The 21850-nt window shown below is 31.6% G+C and overlaps 1 protein-coding gene across 1 annotated transcript; it reads left to right on the forward strand.

Annotated features, from left to right (window-relative positions):
* Window positions 1-14151: 14151 nt before the first annotated feature.
* Window positions 14152-15051, forward strand: LOC107904972 (uncharacterized). Its single transcript, XM_016831518.2, has 2 exons — window positions 14152-14255; window positions 14462-15051. Exons 1-2 carry the CDS (start codon window positions 14253-14255, stop codon window positions 14849-14851), a joined length of 393 nt encoding a protein of 130 aa, XP_016687007.1. The 5' UTR covers window positions 14152-14252; the 3' UTR covers window positions 14852-15051.
* Window positions 15052-21850: the final 6799 nt, after the last annotated feature.

Consider the following 21850-nt stretch of genomic DNA (forward strand, 5'->3'; position numbering starts at 1 on the left):
GATTCATCAGGTTACGCAAGATCCCCATTTTCCTGATTTCATCTCTATCGCAAATCAGGTTTGATTCCTCTCTTTTTGAAACCCTAACTGTTATCTCTGTTGGGCTTAGTCTAATGCTACTTGCCCGATCCACCAGAGATCTACCAGAATTTTCTTTGTTTTTCAATATAGGTCTGTTTCCATTGCCAGCTTTATCCTAGCCTACCCTATTGATGTCCAGACCTATTGTCAAGGCTTGGTGTCAGCCTGGACCCTGTGACTTTGTACTTATGGTCTTCCTTTTGTCAAGGTCCAAAAGCCGTTGTCATAAATCAATTCTACCTGTTTTCGGGCCCATGTTACTGTTGGTCCAAGAGTGGCTTATTAGTTGCTCATCCAAGCTTGGCCCAACTATATGTTGTTGGTTGTGGCTAGTGTACTTAGGGCTTTTCTTCTCCCTTGAGCCTAACCTTAAGGGGCTTGGAACTTCTTGTTTAGGGTTCATTCAAGATCCATCCACACAAGCTTGGGAGACCCCTTCCCTATCTAGGTTTTCCAAAACCTGAAACCTAGAATTTCTTTTGGTTTGGTCGCAACATCACTGCCGTCTTTCTGTCCTGCTCTCCCCGTTCTTCTACCCTTCCTTTCGACAAGTATCCATGGGCCATATATACCTGGATCTGGGGTTTGTCCTTTATTATCCCCTAAAGTGTGTCTCTGTTCTGTCTCGTTTCCTGTAGTGTCCTCACCAATTCCTTCCAATCCCATCCCTCATTTAAGGGAAAATTTCTTTCATGTGTCAGTAATGCCCACACTGGAAGTAGACTGTTGGTAAGTGCTTGTACTCGATCCGCTGAATAACTCTATTAACAAGGACTTGAGAAATCAAGGCCTTATCCAAATTGATTAAAATTGCCATTCCTGCGATCCTCCCTCTCATACCATTATTGGTGTTAAAATCTAAATTTGCAACTATTCTGATCATCCTCCTAATTTCCTGCAAAACTTACCGCTTATACATATGCCCAGGTAACCCGGGGAGACGAATCCATGCCATAACAGTACTAGGATACGACTGAGCAGGATTAAAATCCATGGTCTATAGTTGTACTATTAAATAATGCCCAAAGACGACCCAAGGCCTTTGGCACAAAGCTCTCTCGTAGTTGTCTGAGTTCTTAAATTTTGCCAAGGAATACACATTCTCCATGTCCATTAATTGATGTATTCATGTGTTTAATAAGAATTTGGTTAATTTGATCAAAAAATTTAATCGAAGGAATACCATTAATTGATGAATGTTCCACATCTTCATCTGATAACTCAAAGTCTTCGTCTTCCTCAATTCCTTCCGTGTTTGTTGTTCTCTCATTCGGATAAAGACCTATCCCAAGCAGTCAGTCCTTCCAAGAAAGGGTTTTACCAGCTACTGTTGTTGTTTCCATATCGACATCTTGATTCTCCTCAATATCCCGTCTTTGTACCTTTTTTGTTAAACGATTCACCAAATTGCCCTCATCGCTACCATCACGCTTTGTAATCTCCATCATCTCTAGATTTAAACCATATATATTTAAAAAAAATTCCAAAGCAAAATAAGAAAAAAAAATTAATTTTATTAAATTTTTTTAAGATTTAATGAACCCTAAAGCAATTTTATTTTTTTTATTTTATGATAAAACATTTTTCTTTTTATGAATATGAGAAAATTATAAAATGAAAATTATAATTAATTATAATTATGTTTAAATAAAATTTTAAATATTTATTAAAAAGTTATCTTTCAAAAATTAATGATTTATCGAATTGTGGTGCATAAGACTCACTGATATAAATCTCAAAATAAATTATAACTAAAATCGGACGAAACCATAATTGAAGTCACAAATGTTGTCGCTCATCCGCATCATAAACTAGTGTTCATGTCACGTGTAATTATTTATCTCCTTTCCTAATTTAGGATGATATAAACAATTATAACTAAAATAATGGGCCAACTATCATTTATTAACGTGAAATTCATAAGAAATGATAAACTCAACTCATTATGTTTGATTAACAATAAAATAGTAATTGTAAATAATATGTTCTGCATTATTGTAAAGGTTCAATGATGTTTGCCTTTACAAAAAAAAATTTGTTTGGGTCAACCTTGAGGTTAGATCCAGCCTTTATATGCCGTATTGAAATATTTTTACGTTTCATCTATATATATACACCAAAAATCCTATCATAAAAATTAATTTAGGTTTAAAAATAACATATAATAAATAATAAAATAATTAAAATAATTAATAATAACATATAATATATGTATGATATTAAAACTAAAAAAATAGATTAAATTGTTTATCATTGTGTTATCATTAAACTTGAGTTGGAGTAGACTTAACTTGCGCATCAACGCGATCAAATACATTATTCATATATATAATTTATGGAAAATAAAGCTTCAATTGAGTGGTAAATTAAATATTTTACTATTACAATTGGTTTGGGTACAAATCTCACGCTATGCATACTTTTATTATTATTTTAAATAAAAAGACTAAAGTATTCTCAAATAATGTAATTTATTTTAATTACGGAAAGATATTTCTATAATTTTCCTAACCTAGTTGGTGACCTAATTAAAAGTAACACTAACGCAATTAAATATATAATATATATTAAAGTTTTATAAATCGATCTGGTGACATATTTTTGAAGTTTAAAGGGTTAATACCATTTTTTTAGTGAATTATAATAGGAGGACAAATCCCTAACAGTAATACGACTAGCGCAATTCAAACTCAAATCACACTTGTAACGATAAATACATTAATTATCATGCCAATACATGGAATTCAATTAATACCATATTTTATTATTAACATCAAGTTTCAAATTTCAAATTTTAATTTGAATACAAATTTAATTTTTACTGTGATGTATGTGTTATTTCTATAGACATATAAAATGTAACAAACATTTACTATAGTTGTCTCATCCATTTATATATGGATTATAAATTCATTCAATGGATCAAATATGCTATCTTTAATTTTCTTAAGGTCAATTTTCTATTTCTACCTAATATGGTTTCGACTAATTAAACTATGTCAACAAAAAATTTCCAAATTTAAAAAAGGAGAAGGTAAATATGAGATGGAATTGGCCATTCACCTAATTTTATGATGTCATTTGAATCGCAATCATGTCATTCTCATAATAATCTTCATTATATTTTCGGTTGGGTTAATTATTAAATTTTTTCATTAAATTTTAAAGTAAATATTTGGATATTAAAATATAATTTAAGTCTTATATTTTTTATATTTAAAATTTAATTGTAATATTTTTTTATCTTTTTAAAAATTTAGTCCCTCAATTTTTCAAATTTAAAGATTTAAATTTAATTGTTAATATCATTAGATTTTTCTGTTAAATTTGTTAGTGTGGCATTTTTTTAAATTGCAAATAGCATTGAAATTAATTTAATTTAACAAATAATTTTAATAGTATTAACAACTTCTAAAAGTTACACCAATATTTTAATCAAAAAAATTATTTGAGTTAATCAATGATATTATGAAAAATTGAGGCATCAAATTATATTAAAAAGTTGAAGTATAAAGATTGAATCTTAAATTCAAGTGTAGCACAAGGATAAAAGTTGAAATTTGACCATTATTATGATTTTAATTTTGAGTGTAGCCTAGGGACTAAAATTGAAATTTGACCATTTTACTATATAATTTAAAAAAAAAAGAAGAAGAAAAGGTTGATCCACGTGTCAAAGGAAGATCTGAATATTTGAGAAATTATTTCATGGACTCTTTTATTGTTTTATTGTTGGAAAAATGGGTTTGGAAAATGCAACGAAAATCAAGGTTTCAATTTTTTTCAAAAACAAGAACTTGTTTCAGACATCTAAAATAATAAACACTTAATCAAAATTGTACTTTTTCGATTCATCTAGGATGAAAACTTCGATCGGGTAGTCGTCTTCGCTATCCTCAAGCTCACATCTGCCGAGTGTGGGCTCGCTTCAAATTAGAAAATTTTCCACAAAATTACCAGTAGGTAATTTCACAATTTCTCTAAACTTCTAGGTCAATTTGTAAATAAAAAAAATCCATAGAAATCTTTTGAAATAATTTCTTCAAAGAATTTTCTCTCTATAACTTTTTCTTGAATTTAAGTGTGAGAAAAATAATAACCGATGACTCTTTTTATATAGAGAGCTTAGAGATTCAACTATGATTAAACTTAATCAATTTAATATTAGAGTTTAAATAAGTATTATATTAATTTAATTTTAAATCTATTAAATTAGTAGAATACTTATCTACAAGATAAATATTAAATTAGATTTAATATTAAGATAATCACTTTAACGTTAAATTAAAAAAAACTATCAAGATAAATATTAAATTAAATTTATTAAAATAATATTATTTTTGAAATAGTTAATATGAAATCAAATTATCTGGTAGTCTTAGTAGGAATGTAATTCTTCTACTGCTCAACCACTAAAGAACCACTCGCCAGCCATCGGAATGCCATTGTCTCGTTGATGACACAGTCATGTTCGGTGGTGTCATCGTAGGTGTCACACACTCATGACACCTCGAGCCAGTTCGGCTATTTCAGATTCTGTCTAGGCCAAGACTGCTCGACCGGTCCGATCCTTCCACTAGTTGGACTGCCAGCTCCGTTTCACATACCAGACCCAGTTTGACCAGTTTTTGGGTCTCGATCTCGATTTTGGGTTCTTAGGCCCAAATTTCGATCTTAGGTCTAATTTTCAAGTTTAATTACTCATTGGGTCAATTATTTGACTTGAAAATTAATTTCTAAAAATATCACATTAATTTTAATTAATTTGATTAATTTAATTTTACTTAATCAAAATTAATTTTTCCAAATATCACTTAGATTTTCCAAATTAAATTTTCAAAAAAAATTCTTTAATCAAATTCTCTAGTTGAACAATTCTCACGACTGCCTAATTTAATTCCATATTGAATAAATCCACTCAATTAAATTATTTACAAAGTCATAGAATTTCTTATGATTCAAATGCAGTTTGATCGAGCTTTTGTTGAGATAATGGAGGGACCAATCGAACACATACAATTAGACTCGAGTAATTTCAATCATATCCAGAAACATTATTCTGATAATTCACAATTTTCTGAATCGTAGAGTTAGTCCACAAGAAGTACCATGATTCAAAACTCCTTATTGTATACTTTTTACGAAAGCAATTCATCCAACTACTTTGTCCAATGACCTCATCATGTGTGTGTTACCCTCATATGATATGATTGATTCCTTTGAGTTAAATCTGTTCACTAAATACAATCATATTTTATCTCATTGCCACCAATGTGTCTTCTTAATGATTAATATGATCAATATCAACAAATAACTGTGATAAATTACTTGTTTAAGAACGAACAACTCGTGCCTGTGTTCCATATTTATCAATCCACACAATGCCAATGAGAGAATTTCGTTGAGAGAATTTCGTTAACTCTTCAATCAAGCTATGAATTCTATTGTTGCTAGTAAAGTCATGCAGTACACAAATCATGTGCCTAACATACCGACTATGAGTTCAATCATATTTAGAGCATAAGCCTCCACTTATATCGAAGCACATGAGTTACATATGCATGGTTAGTGACTAACTCAGGATTTTGTTAAATCACAATATGAATACCACAAGTGAATTAATTGACAAACGGATTCAAAATTAATTCATTTTGGGTCCAGTACAATGTATCATTCTTTCAATGAATACATTTATGTCTCTACCCGTAAAGTTAACTGCTTTGATAGTCAAGACTAGTCATCTCCCCAATTAGAATTGTAGACAATATAATAATCCTTCTAAGTATTTGAATCAAATGCTCACTTTGATTCTTTTACGAAATTATAGACTCGTTTAGATTATCTACTGAAGTAACTTGTATTTCTCACAATGTAAACGTTATTATAGTGCCACTTATCATCAGTTTGAACTTAGACTATCAATGAGCTAATATTTTCTTGTCATAATTTTTTTATGTATGCAAAACATGAAAGACAAAAAAAAACGAAAGATATAACTGTGAAATGTGAAATTAACTTTATTTATTTATTCATTGTTCAAATACATAGAAAATAATTTCATGTTTACAACAATATAGACACATTTCCAACAAACTGAGAAATTATTTCATGGACCATTCCCGCCACCTCATGTATGATCCTATCCAATTATTTTATACCACATCAACAACTTTTTCCAACTCAAATTTAAAAGAAACTAACAATCTTCATGTCAGATTTTGGGTTATTCAATTACTCATCAGGAAGATTTGATTTTCTTGATTTTTTTCCTTTCTTCATCATTTTCGTTGTTAGGAAAAAAAAGGATTTAGGGTTTTAAGCAATTCAACATCTATTCAATTTCTCATTAGGGAGATTTGATTTTCTTGATTTTTTTCCTTTTTTTTTATCTTCTTTACTGTTAGAAAAAAAAAGATTTAGGGTTTTGGGTAATTCAACATCTATTTAATTTCTCATCAAGGAGATTTGATTTTCCTATTTTTTTCCCTTTCTTCATCGTCTTCACTGTTAGAAAAAATGATTTAGGGTTTTGGGCAATTCAACATTAGCAATGGAAGGATTATAGGTTGAGAAAAAAATGGAGGAATTACAAAATGTGGTTCGGTCCTTCTCAAATGATGCAAAATTAGGATCCCATTCTTTCTTGTCAAAGTCCTCTATAATCCTCGCGGTGGCAACGACAGTGGACTAGTGCCAACGATTCTTCCATCGATAGCTACAAATCTCCATACCCATGCGCCCTCAAGTAAGTGGTTTCAAAAAAGTTTGCTCAAAGACTGGTGTTCTAGAAAAGTCATCCCTTGGATTATTGCAAAGTAAAATGATTTGTGATATGGATTTGTCAATATGAGATCTTTTGTTAAAGGTAATTGAAGCTATTTAAGAAGTATTAACAAGCTATATAAACTAAAAAATGAAGCTATTTAAACACTATTTAATCAACACAAAAACACAATACAAGTTCCCATAGCATTTTATTTAGCGGAAATATTTTGATGACAAAGATAAAAGATGACTATATTTCATCATATTATCTGCTTCTTCTTGGAGTGAAAATATAGAATTCAAGTAAAGCCTAGAAATTCTGAAATGTTTAGTTTTTTTTTTCAATATTTAATTTTCTCTTGATTTGTTCAAAATTATATAGCATAGTTTGGTTGGTAAAATTAATGATTAAAATAGAGTTTGGTTGTGGTTTTCTATTGTTGTTTGATATAATTTATTAATGTGTCAATTCCATATATATATTTTCAATTCAACAAGAATGTCTCACTATAGAAATTTTAAATTGTATACAAATATAATTAATTGATAAAAGAATAAACGTTAGTATGAAAATCATATAGAAATATAATTCATTAATAAAATAATAAGCGCTAGTATCAAATAGACTTGTGATTAACGGTTAGAATTTGGATATCCCTGATTACATGTAAGTGATTCCTATAATTAATTGATTAAAACAATTAAGTTCACAAAAATAAATTTTAAAAGGGTTGTTTAATGGGAAAAAATTCACTTGAATATTTGATGTAAAACCAAACATGTTATATATCTACGAATAACATAAAAAATAAATAGCTGACATGAAGTTGGAGCTATTACACCAGTACTTTATTGCATGCTATTATAAGGTAAATTTGAACAACTGAAACACCAACTGCTACTTGGAGTTTTAAAAGAAAACAAATGGTTTCATTTACATGGCATTCTAGTGAAAGGCTAGCATGTTCGACGAATATATTCAAAATGGGCTTACAATTGACTGAAAAATACAATGGGTTAGGTACTTTTAACCTACATCAGAAGAAAAATGTTAGAGAAAGCATGCCTAGCTAAGCTTGCTTTCTTTAACATTTTTCTTCTACTGTAGGTTAAAAGTTTTAGTCCCATAAAATATTTTTGTATAATTAATGCACGTTATGAGGCGCGAAATACCTTTGGGAGCATGGTTTTGATGAAATTATATATCTTCAGGAATGTGTTTTCGAATAATACTTTGCATTTCATCATCATTATTCAATGAATGGGTGTATTCATAAACGGATTTTGAATCACGTATTTTTTCTCGCTGTCCTTTTTCCTATTAAAGGGGTATAATTTTCATAATTTAAACACGCAACAAATTAATATCAAACATCGAATAATTGAGTTACAAGAGTTGTGTGTACTTCTTTGAAAAACCCTGTATTTATTTTTTTTACTTTTGTTAATCTAATTTGTGACCAATATTGAAAAGAGTCAACGAGTTAAATTCGCTATTTACTACAACGATCAAATTCGTAGGGGCCTAGTCCATGGAATTGACTTTCAATCCTACCATTTAATTGTGTGAGCTACGGACTAGAATTAGGAAGCAAGTCGAGGGATCGACCTGGGGAAGAATTTCGAGGTTGGAATGTAGATATCTTACTTCCATTGAACCTTACAGGTATGACCTATTTGATGTGAATGGTGAGCTTCAGGTCAAGGAGGTCATATTATCACACATCTTTAAAAAATACTATAATGGAGTTATAAGTCGAGCTTGTCGAGGCTGATTGATTTGGCCTATCTTCAGCCACTGTTACAGCTAATGTTGAAACTGAAGCTAAAGCAGAAGGTCCTACTACATGGTTGTGCAGTGGGTTCACTGGCTTGTTACAAAGATCCTAATACGATGTCCCTGGACATATATGGGTGGACATTCATCGATCTTCGACATGCCTTACATTAATGATGTCTATAGACTAAAACGCATGCATAGTGTATGGAGTCTTGAATTCCCATTTGTCTCAGATGAGAGTATGTGACCGCTAATCTCTAACGCGCTGTTTGAGTTAGTGCCAAATAGGGACCTATGTCGCATCCCTAAGGTCGCTTGAATTTTACTTAGATAAGGAACAATATGTATATTCGAGAGAGGGACGATCAATAGAGATTATGTGGGTATTGTAGAAACTTAGGGCATACAAAAGAGACATGTTCTGTGTTGAGGGGTACATTAGGGCCTCAAAGCCACCAGTCTTATTTATTTTTAGAGGATAAAATTTATTACAATAGCTTTATTATTCTTAGGTACAAAATTTGTTATTTCTTATTAACTTATGCACAACTTATGTTAGAATGTAACAAACACAAATATTAGTTACAATCAAAATTTGTGGTTCTTTATTGATGTCATCTATATTTACATCGCGATAGATAAGTTTAAAAAATACATCATCAACGTCATCGAGGAGAATGTATGCCGCACAATGATGGGTGACGATCGCTAGGACGATGTATGCGTGTAACTATTACCGAGGGCTCATAAAATGGTTCGTCACCATCATCATCATTATGTTTGTATTCACCCATACCCTCGTCGCCATCGTTGCCATCATTTTTATCTTTATCTTGGTCTCCATCGCCTTCCTCTATAATCGAGGGTGATGTTGTCCTAGCCTTCCATCGTGTATTCTCCACTCTAATAGAAGATGGTGGTGCAGATGACCCACCTCAATAGAATAATGGTACGGTGGGTGTTTGAGACACTATTGGTGTGTAAGTGTATGGTATCCCAAAACCCGTATACGTCGACATTGACTTGGGCATTAAAATTAGCATCGATTGCTAGATCAGTGACGACATCGGTATCATCATCGTTAAAGGTACATGTGGCGACATTTAGCTCGGTATATGTGACATTATCAAAGTCGGCATGGGGTTATAAAATGCGAGCGACATCGATGCCCCAAAATACGTACCTGCGAGAATGGAAAAACTAGAGAGGTGCAGTGCTTTATAGTGCTGTGCTTGTAACAAACATAGGGTTAATGAAATGAACATGAATAAGTGGAGTTAACTGATCAGGATACTATGTAGACATAGGACATTTCTTCGATTGGAGTCGATGATGAACCCGTAGTGTGACCATGTCTGACCCTACATTGTTAGGTGGTCATTGTTGCCTCTTCTGACAAAGTTGTCTACTCCTCACCTCCATTGATAGCAGATATGGCTTGTCGGTAATTCTGAACCATGACATGTACTCTAAATAGGTCGCCATGTCCGCTAAAAAAAGTTCTCGGATGGATAAGAATTCTATCCTATGACCTCAAACATCAATGTAGTCTTTGTGAGTCTCTTTCTAGTCCCTGTCGTTCTTCCCTCAAAGGTCCACCTTATGCAACTCATCCATGTGTCGTGGTGGCAGTGAAATTTGTTACCTCCACTCTAACTGCCACATCACCCGATCCGATTCGTACATTTCCATTGTCACGTACTCTATCAATAGCACATTCGAGTCTTACATCCTTCGATTGGCCAACAATTTCAGTAGGATGCAAGATATGATATCAGTGTCGGCATATGGCATCCATTAAAATTGAAGAGCACAATTGTAAATTCCGTTATGTACGAAATTTTATTTTACAAATCATTGCGCAATTAATATAGGTTCTAAAGAAAAAGTAACTAATATCGACTTCTGAGCGTTGATCTACTAGCAACCTAATAACTTTCAGCTAATGAAGTAGTCTCACGTAACTCGGCTCATGGTTCCACCTGTACAAATGATATGTTAGTTCAAACATATAATAAATAAAAACAATTACTATACAAACTATATACTTATTAACAAATAATTTTTACCTTGTCAACAATAGGAACATGTATGGGTTGCTCACTCAAGGATGTAGAAACGATAGTCACTACTAGGCCAACAGCTGCAGTAGGAGCAGGCAACCATCAATTGATATCTTATCCAGTTCCGTAGCCCAACACAACTCCCAGTACAACGTGACCAACACAGCTAATCTTCAACTTAGTTTCCTACATTCTTTGAAGTAGACTAGGTGTAGTAGCCACCTCAGGCTTATTTTTCTTTGACAATGTCGATCGCGTGCGAAGGAAGCTTCTTAAAATTGGTCTCCAACCACTTCATCCATACCCAATCATCTTCGAACGAGTTTGATACCTTGCCCAATAATGTCGCACAGAGGTCTTCCTCACCGGGAATGATTACTGATCTCGTGACGGCTGGCCTATCCACCGACAAACTGAGTTGTAATACTATGTTCTCGAGTGTGATTATACACTCACAGCATGGAAGATGAAATGTGTGTGTTTTGGGGCTCCATCTTTCCACCAAGGTGCTTATGAGTGTAGGACCGAGTTTGCAGCCATAGAGCATACAAGATGTATGTAAAAATTCCACCTCTTGTAAGTAACCACGAAGTTCGGTGATTGAAGGCATTGCCAAATTATATATAGTCCCCTCCAAAACACGATCATCTGCCTATTTATAACGACAAAAAAATTATTTTAAAATATTAAAAAAATAAATTTAACTTAATTGAAAATAACAAAATTTAAAATTTCAACTTACCCTTATTACTTGAGCAGCAAAAATATGCTTCTCGTCAAAACGAATTAGAGAGGTTGTCATTTGTGAAAACTTAATTTGAAAGAATAAAATATGAAATAATTAAAAAAAAAACTAATATTTTTAAACGAGAATATCGAAAAGTTTAGAACAAGAGCTTGAGAAAATTGAGAGAATTTAAAGAGTTGAGAGAATAGAAAGATTTGAGAGAGAAAAAGGTAAAATTGGGTGGTATTTATAGGAAAAAAATTTGAACCATTGGCATTTAAGTTTTTTTACTGTTGGGGGAAAGTGCGTTCAGCTGGGCGCGCTTTCTTTTTCTCTACCTAAAAACGACTTATTTTCCTAATTTAAAAAAAAAACTAAAACCTTGATTTAAAAAAAAGAAGGGCATGTACAGCTAAATTAGTTGGATTATTTATATATAATTTGAAGAAAATGTTTTAAATTTAAAATAATATTTTTATTTATAATTTATTTATAATATATATAAATATAAGTTTAGAGAAATTTTTTAATTAACGAAAATACAATGTTAATTTAATTACTAAATTAACATTAAATAAATAAATTTTTAATAATAAAGTTTTTATTTGTTTTAGGCTTATTGTACCTCTGAAATCTTTCTAAAAAATCAGTTCAATTCTTTTGAACTTTTTACAAATCTTCAAATCGTGAAAATTAACCAACAGTTAAAAGTAATGACAATGTTGACATGGTCACGCCTGTTAAAAAATTCCACGTGTTTTTCCCCGATGTAGTGACGTGGTAAAACGACTTTAAAAAGTCAGAAAAAAAATGTTCCACCGGTTCATTATATGAAAAGTAATAGATAAATAAACACTAAAGAACATCACACACCAAAACTACTACTAGAAGATTCATTAAACGCATAAAGTAAAACATCATCAAGAATATCACATCCTGTCCTGGCCCCATGTTTCAATCCTACAATCTCCTCACCTTCGCTAAAACAACTTTGCTCGTGAAAAAAAGCACAAAACTTGTAAAAATAAATGCAAAATATTAGAAAAGCTTGAAAATATACCTTTAACATTAGAATTTGTCTCAGACTTTGCTTTTAGCTTTTTTGATCGTTTATGTTCTAACAGTCAGCGATGAAGTCAATAATTTCATTCAGGTTCATAATTAAATTATACATATTTACGATAGTAAAAATATAATTTTATTATTTTAATTATTTATATCTTTATAATTTTTAAAAGATTAAATTAAAATTTTATCATTTTTATAAAAATTAAAGTGTAATTTTATTATTATTAATTTAAAAATTTATAAATTATAATAAGGCCTAAATAAAAAATTTTCAAATATGTTTCAATTTTACTAACCTCCTAACTTTGCCACTGCTAACAACAAATAAAAGGAAACTGTTTACAAATGTGAAATGAAGACTTCTTCAAATAACTAAATTAAGATAACTCTCCTTATTTAGTGTATTTCTTCCTACTCATTCCCCTTTATACTTATCGATCACCAAATCTCAATTTATAGGCAAAAGTATTAGAGTCGTAAACTAAGTTAAACTATAGTTTTGGTTAACTATAATTTAAGTAATTAAAAATCTAAATTATCACAATATAATAATATAATATAAAACTCCTAATTATTTTAAATATTTTATCAAGTCCAAACCCCATCAAAATCTTATATACCATCCACCCCACATCCCTTTTCTTTTCTTTGTTTTCACGTCAATCCTTAAAAAACTCCTAAATTCCTAAAATGGATAAATCCTACAATCAGTCCTCCATAATGTCAAATATTCAATTTAATCCATAAAACCAAATCAAAATTCAAATTAATCACGAAATTAAAATAAAAATTGAAATAAGTACAAAATTCATCTTTGGAAATTTTGAGACTCATTTGCTATGAAATCCAGATCAAGTGTTCCATATAAAATTAGGTGTCATAATAGTTTGTGGACACAATTAGTGCATTTTAAAATTTAGGTACTAATTTAGAGACCTCTAGTGCAATTAACTTATATATTATTTTTTATTAATATTAAGATTTAATTTTTTATTATTTTAAATTTTATATTAATATATTATTATGAAATTGATTTTAATTATATTTTTAAAAAAGTATTAAATTAATTTATTATTTATAATTTTATAATATCATGTGCGTATCACATGTAATTAAAACTATGTATTATATCTATACTTATAAACTCTTGATTACGTTACTGTCATAAGTTAATTAGACACCAAATTAATTGATAAATTATTAAAATACTTTACATACAAAATAAGATATATTATAATGGAGGTGTTTATTTTTTATTTTTACAATTTAAAACAAATCAATAAAAATTCAATTACACTAAAACATAAACCCATATGATAAATGAATTTATGATATCAACTAAATCATTATTGGTTTTTATAATAACTTTTAATAATTTAGCCATATTGTATGTGCTAGATAATTTAGTTTACATTTTTTTATGTAATATATATTTTGGGTACAGATGTAATAACTTTTGTCTCGCGCATGCGTACAAAATAAAATATTAGTAAGGACTACGGATGCAGTACCATCATACTGATGTGACCAAATTTACCTAAACACAAAAGAACAGGTAGGGTTGCCAGCAAGGCACCAACCTCCAAGTTGCCAACGGCGTTGACGGTCGGCTCTATTTTGTATTTATTATTTATTTCGTCAGTACTCGGCGCTAGGGGTCTCTTAGCTCAGAGCAGCTGCTTATAAATTTGTCTCCCAAAATCCATCCTTCTCGTTATCTTTCATCCACTTTTATCCCCTTTTTGTGATTCTTTCTTTCTTTCATAATATGGTATGATTCTTTCTCTTATAAAGTTGCCACCTCTCAATTACTTTTGATTTTATGCATTCATGTGTCATTTTTGGCGATCCTTTCTCTTTCTCATAATATGCTATGATTTCCTTTGTTTCGGTTTCAGATAATTATTCTAGTAAAAAAGCTACCTAGCTTTTACTTGTCTCAATTAATTTGAACCTTTATTTTCCCTTATAATACAGGATGTACTTGAGCGTATGAAAGCTGATCTGGAAAAGATGAGAGAGGAGAAAGCATGCATGGAAGCATGTCTAATAGCTGTTGGAATCGAACTAGAAGAGAAGAAGAGAGTGCTTTCGGAGTATAAAGCCATGGCAGAAGTGGCTGATGATTTGCTGGGCATAGTCATGGAAGAAGGCGGTGATAACGTTCACATCGGCGAGGATCTTGACGAGGAAACAATGAAGGAATTAGTGGAGGCAGCTATGAGAGAATTCACTGAAGCGCTGGTGGAAGCTCAATCTCGGGGGATTAGCCCTGCATATGGCAGAAATGATGGAGGGTATGAGGGTAGTTTTGGCGGTGATGACTCCGAAGAAGCCGGTGGAATCAATGGTGGCCATTTTGAGTAGGGCTGGCCGAGGGGATTTTGGGGTTTGGATTGAAGTTGTGATATGGAGTTATGTAGTATACTATGAGTGATCGTGTTAACGTGTTTTAGTTTGGTTTTTGGGGTTTTAAGGGTTTTTCAGGTGTTAAACCGTCTTTGCGTCAAACTTGTTGCTTTGATTGTGTGGCTTTAGTTTCATGGTTAAGCAAATTTAGAAGTTTTAATTTCTTTCTCCATTAAATATTTAGTAGTTAATTTATTTGTTTGGTTAAGAAAAAAATTATTATTTTAATATTCTTTTCATAATTGCAACTTTGTTAATCACAACTATTATATATTCATAAATGTAATTAGTAAGTTTGGATGTAAAGGAGATCTTATCATAAATTCTGCGATTAGCAAGCAAAGTATATTTAATTGGTTGAAACCTTGAAAGGTGATATTAAAATTTTATAATACTCATAAAAAAATTTATTGATTAAATAAATAATATTTATTGAATTAGAATATTACATTTAAACCAAATTATAAAATTAGAATACTTATCTCTTAAAAAAATGAGAATACTCTTTTTGAAGATACAAGTAGAACCATATCAACATACATATAATTAGAATATATTATCAAATGCGAAATTTCTAAAATCTGTCATTGAATCATAAACTCATTAACGAAATTAATTATTTAATCATTAAATTTCAATATAGCAGATAAGTTTCCAAATTAGTTAAAACCTATCAAATATAGAATGTGTATTGAAATAGATAAGGTAAAGATGAGATGGTATTGCAGGCACCTAATAAATAATAATGTGGTATATAACATTAGAAGAAATGGCAACCATACTGTCACAATCACTTTTTTCTTGACGATGTTATAGAAATATAAAGGCCATGTTATTTTAATGATGAGTATTAGATTGCATGTACATTTGCTAATACATCTGAATTGATTTTTTAAAATTATAAAGTTTGTGTTAGAAACTTTGTAACTGTTAACTGTTGTTCTATGTTTTGTAGTAACATTGGGTATAACAATTCTTTTAAGATAGTCAAAGTTTTTTTTGTTGAGTTGGCAATTTTAAGTGTTGGTAATTAAATATTTAATTTCGCAGCAAATGTAGGACGTTTTTATGTCTGGTGAAATTTAGGGAGTAAAAGTTAATTTGATTAAAAAAATAAAATAAAAAATTTAAATTTTGAATTATTTAAAATGAGTTAATCGAATTAATCGAGTCAACTCAAATTTCTTTTTCGAATTTGAATAATTCGAATAAACTGAATATCAAACTATTCATTCCCTTATATACCACCCCCAACTCAAAATGAATGCATATTTCAAATTCAAAAAGATAATTAATAAATCAAACCGAAAATATTGAATGCGCGCATTCATTTTGAAACTTTTATTTGGGTAATTACATTTACTTTCTTTAAAGTAAGAGTTATTTTTTTAACTTCGTGAATTATTTTTTATTTTATTATTTTTCACATGTAATTATTTTATTGTATTATCTAAGTAATAAATTATATCTCATTAAAAATATTCCACATACGAAATTCCACATCATTCTATTAACTTTTTTAATGGTATTTTCATCAAATTTGTTAAAAAAAACATTTTGAAAAAAAAAAAGATGGATAGCCAAAAAAACTCAAAAATACAATTAGGATCATTTTGACAAAACATGTAAATGTTAGAAGTCAAATTTGTCATTAAGCCGAATAAAAAAAATACCAAAGTCATTTTTTTAATTTAACTTGAACAAATATATTTGATTTTTAACACCCAAACCCGACCTAGAAGTTGAGACCGAATCTGGAGGTATAACACCAACACATTGAAAAACTAATTTCAATAAGTATTCAGAAAACCTTAAAAAAATACTTTATTAGTAGCGGAAAATCTTTTCAGAGTTTTAATTTTTGAAAACCAAAATCCATTTTGTTGACTGAGTGATTTTGCAGTTTTACGGTTGAGAATATCCGTTACCGATGAATTAATAACAGCCCAAAAATGAGTTTAGAAACAGATTATAAACCCAAAGTTCATACCGAAATAATTACAAAAATCATTGCATTTTCATACTTGCAAAAAAAAATCCGAGCTCCCATACGTCGTCCGGTCCTAATTCAGAGGGTTACTTAAATAATCGAGAACAAACAAAAGGCCCAGTGAATAACCCAAATGAAATGAAGAACAAACAAAACACAATATACAAATCAGAGTGACGCAAGTAATTCAAAACTATCATTTAACCAGAGTGAAACAAAGCAGAAGATCATAGAGATTTCCATAATAATTGTATAACAGAACATAGGATGTATGAGTATGCCAATGCAGTATTCTTCAGAAAAACAGAATGCAGATTTTTCAGAAAACATCCTACCCAACTCCGCTACACACCAAAGTAGAGTTTCCCCTGAACTCATCTAACCAAAACACTCCAAATAGGTCACCCTAGGTTGCCCAACAACAATGACCCGCCACCCCGGGTTGCCCGGCAATGATGGTGTATCACATTGCAGTTAAACTGTCAGATCATAAACAAATGTGGTGAAGACATTATGTTGCAGCCGAGTTGCCAGAACAGATGTTGTGGATAACCCACCAATTAGTGCAGATAATTTAATTTCCAGAACTACCTCATTTTACATTATCCCAAACCCCATGCAATGTGTTATGGCATGCAAATATAGAATCAGAGTTATAAGCATGTAGGCCAGGCTATCATACAATAACAGAATCAAAAGGCTTGGGAGTCTAAGCTTTGTACTACATATTTATGAATCCTCAACAGACCATATCAGATTTGCCATGAAGTCACACGTATGGTTATAAATCAGAACCATTAGCAAACAATTCAACATATTCAGATATCACATACTCTTAATCAACAGAGTAACACAAAGGCGTGCGATCAAATTTAACAGAATACGGATCATACCTGGATAAATCGCACACCTTAAATAAGAGCATATTACACACTAACATATCATACTTACTTGGGTTAAAACATAACATACATATGTACAGATAACAGGTTACTCATCACCAAATCATCAGACATCAAGTTATACAGCCTAATTCAAATCATACGGACCCTACGGTAGGCCTACGTTCGATTCGAATGACGAATACGACCTTAGGAAAAAAAATTGGTTTTTGGCCCACATGACCGTGTAGCTCAAAACAGTGAGTTACACGGCTTGTCACACGGCCTAGCACACACCCGTGTGACCCAAAACCAAAGTATCTCTCACACGGCCTGGATACACGTCCTTGTCTCTAGCCCGTGTGACCCTATTTTCAAAATAGTGAGTTACTTGGCCTACCACACGACTTGGCACACGGTCGTGTGGTGTCAACAACCATATTTTTCGACGTTCAAAAATCACAAAAAATCGAGTTTTCGTTACACACATGATACGATTTCAATGCAAAAGCAACATAGATAATTTTAAAACCTAAAATGACAATCAATTGTCCAAACAATGATTAATTTGCAAACAAATCGCTAAAATAGCATCATCCCTACAACCGAAGTTCCGTGGAAGAACTTTTGAGTAAAAGAAAACCTCAAATCAAAACTTATTGGCAAACACATTGAACCAAGCAAAAGAAGTCAAATCCTGTACAAAACCAATTTAACGCAAGATAGTAAACGAAAAGACGATTTGCACAGAAGGAATTCAAAAAAAAATAAAGAAAATAGAGGAACAAAAATAATAAATAAAAAAGTGAAGAACTCAGGAATTTTCTGGGGGAAAATTAGTTAACTTAAAAGGAAATAAAACTCTCAAGGCAGAGAAAAAGAAAAGAAAAATACATTTATATTGCTTTCACAAAGATTTGAACACAAGACTATAGGGAATATAGAAGCTTAACCATTGAACCAGCAAGCTCATTATTATCATCAATTGATCAAAAATAACTCATAACCCAAATGTCCCAAGATAGGGGTTTAATCAAATGGAAAAAAATCAAGATGCAAGATTTGAACCCAAAACCTCACTCCCGTAAGCAGAATACATAACCATTGAACCAGAACAAATTGCTTGCAAACTTTTCAAAATCTTAACTAAAAAACGAGAGATGACCACTATTGATTTCACTAACTCAATTTCTTCTAAACCTATTTTTGGGATGTTACACGAATCAATTCTATTTGAATTTTATCTCACTCGACTCAATTTGAGAAACTTCCAAATTGAGTTAGGATTATTAAATAGGATTCGTCAACCCAATTAATTCCTAATTTTTTCATTCGATTTGATTCGACGGAACGCTCACCCTTAGTGAAACTAAATACAAGGAGTTTTAAAAGCTTATATAATGGGCAACATTTTTTAAGCGAATTGTAGAATTCAAAATTGTATGTAATCTATATTGTGATTTTAAAATTTAAACCTGACCAAATTTCCTTATAGTAGAAGGCTTTGTTGAAAACTAAAGAGATAATGTTGAAGATATTCGAAATCGAATTTTGAAATCTAGTTTAATTTTTATTTTGAATTTTAATGGATTTATTTGGGGTTTATTTATAGTACTTTACTATCTGGTTACTCAATATTTTAGCAGTCATTACTTAGGCATTTATTAGAGAAATATTTTATTTGTAAGATGAGAATTTTGGAGAGAGTGATTGTAGCAATTTGATGACAACTTTGAGGCTGCAATTATTCAATATTAATACTTGAAAGATAGAATAATCTAATATCAGTAGAACGAGAATAGAAATATCACCAATTAAACACATAGAGAGGCCTACGAATACACATGTAAATAAAAAAAAAATACGACACTAATGATCCTAGCGTGACGAATATAAAAAATATAAGTGGCCTACATAGATAATCCATTCCTAAAATCATATATACTAATACCTTAACATGCAAAAACTAGGGACTAAATATATCAAGAGGCATATTAAAGCACGAAGAATAAGACAGGCAGGGAACGAAAATAGATAGGATGAAATGAAAGCTAAAATGAATGATAATAATAATAATAATAATAATAATAATAATATGGAAAAGAAATAATAGTAAAATAATAAACGAAACCTAATGACAGTGAAAATTAAAGTCAATAATAAAAACAAAAATAATAAGAAAAATAAAGTAACAACAAAAACAATAAAAATTACAATATTAATAGAAACAGTAAATAATTCAAAATAATAAACTAAGGACTAATAAGAGTAATAACTATAATAATAATCTAAAACAGTAACATAAAGAATAAACTGCTGATAATAAAACTAAAAATAGTAAGAAAATTAAAAAGCAAAATAATAATTAGAATAATAATAAAAAATAAATAAATACTAGAAAAAGAAAAAAATAATAACAGAGAATATAAAAAAAGAATAATAATAAAAAATAAATAAAATAATGAAAAAGAAAGGGCAAACGAAGGTTGACCGACGGTGGCAGGTAGGGGCGGAGATGCGTGGCGGTGGAGTGTGACAAGGCTGGGTGAAGGCCGGCTAGCATGAGGGCATGGGGGTTGAGGAGAGGGGAAGGGCATGGGGTGAAGGGGAAGGGAAAAGGGAAAATGGAGGAGGGCGTGGTTGAGGGCGGTTAGGAAGGAAAGGGGGTTGGGGTGGCTAGAGTGCTCGACAATGGGTGATGGGGTTCGGTTGGGGCAGTTGTTGGGGTGGAGGTCTTTCGTGAAAAAGGGGGGAAGATCAAGGAGAGTGTGATTGAGGTGACGACAACAGTGGCGGAGAGGGTGATTCAACTTGGGTCAAGGAAGATCGGTGGCTTGGGTTAGGTATTGAAGGAAGAAAAAGATAAAAACAAAAGGAAGAATGATTTAGAGATTTAAGGGTGATACGGTTGTGTAGAGGCTCGTGTGTCTAGGCCGTGTGTGATCTCCTTCGCTTCTCCTACGCCCGTGCGGAAGCCCACACGCCAGTGTGGCTTGGTCGTGTCTTGAACATGCCCGTGTGCCTTGCTCGTGTAACTCTCTGACTTGATTTAAAATTGGAAAAAAATAGCTCTAGGTTTTACACGGCTTAGGAGAAGCTCGTGTGTCTAGACCATGTGACTTGATTTTGGGCTTGACCGGTTCAAACATTTTGCGTCGCCCACATTGTGCTGGTGGGCCCCAACCTTGATGGGTTCAGATCTACACCCCCCTTGCACGCAAGGTAAGGTTTCAAGCTTAATCATTCAATCATCCTTCAAGTGGGTTCTCAGATATAAACACATCTCACACTTGGTATTTAACTAATGTGGGATCTAAGCTTTTCTTTTCCTTAACAAATATGCACAATTAGCTGACTTTGAGCATCAATTTCTCATTCATCACTCAACTATTTTGAGCATATGATATACCGTTGTAAAGGTCTTATGGAGTAGAATATAAAATCATACTTTATAATTCAACTCTCAACTTTTACCAATTGATAATATGCCTCAAAGTTTCTAAAAATTACAATTTTTCCAATAATCTGCCACATGAATGAAAATTGATAGTTTTAATGAAAAAATATTGACTCGATGTAGTGATAGAATCTACAATCGATAGTTGTATAGGATAGGTAGGCATCCACCCTTCAACCTTCCCTTGTGAAAAGTATATTTACTTTACTAGCTGACCAGTAGACGTGATATCCTTAAACTGTTCTATCGTTTGTGTAAACAATGATATACTTCACTAGCAAGGTTTTAGTTCTCATGCATATGTTTATATAGCTATGAACATTTCCTGGTTCTGCAAGATTTTGAGAGAACTATGCCCCAATAGTCTCCTCGAAGTGGCCCCACTTCACTCTAACATAGGTGACCTATGTTGCTCAACTCATCGAAACACACAATGGTGATTAAAAGCATTACTTAACCTATCTCATTTTTAGTCATTGTTTATGTCATAGGAATGGACTTGGGATAAAAACCCTCCAAAATAACCTCACAAGGTCTATACAATTAGGTTGTCACTTTGAACCTAGATCTTGAGATCTCCAGCCAGCTAGGTAGGGTTTTCCTTCACATAGCGCCTTTTATTTTCTCAG

Source organism: Gossypium hirsutum, chromosome A11, assembly GCF_007990345.1.
Source record: "Gossypium hirsutum isolate 1008001.06 chromosome A11, Gossypium_hirsutum_v2.1, whole genome shotgun sequence".
Classification (NCBI taxonomy): Eukaryota; Viridiplantae; Streptophyta; class Magnoliopsida; order Malvales; family Malvaceae; genus Gossypium; species Gossypium hirsutum.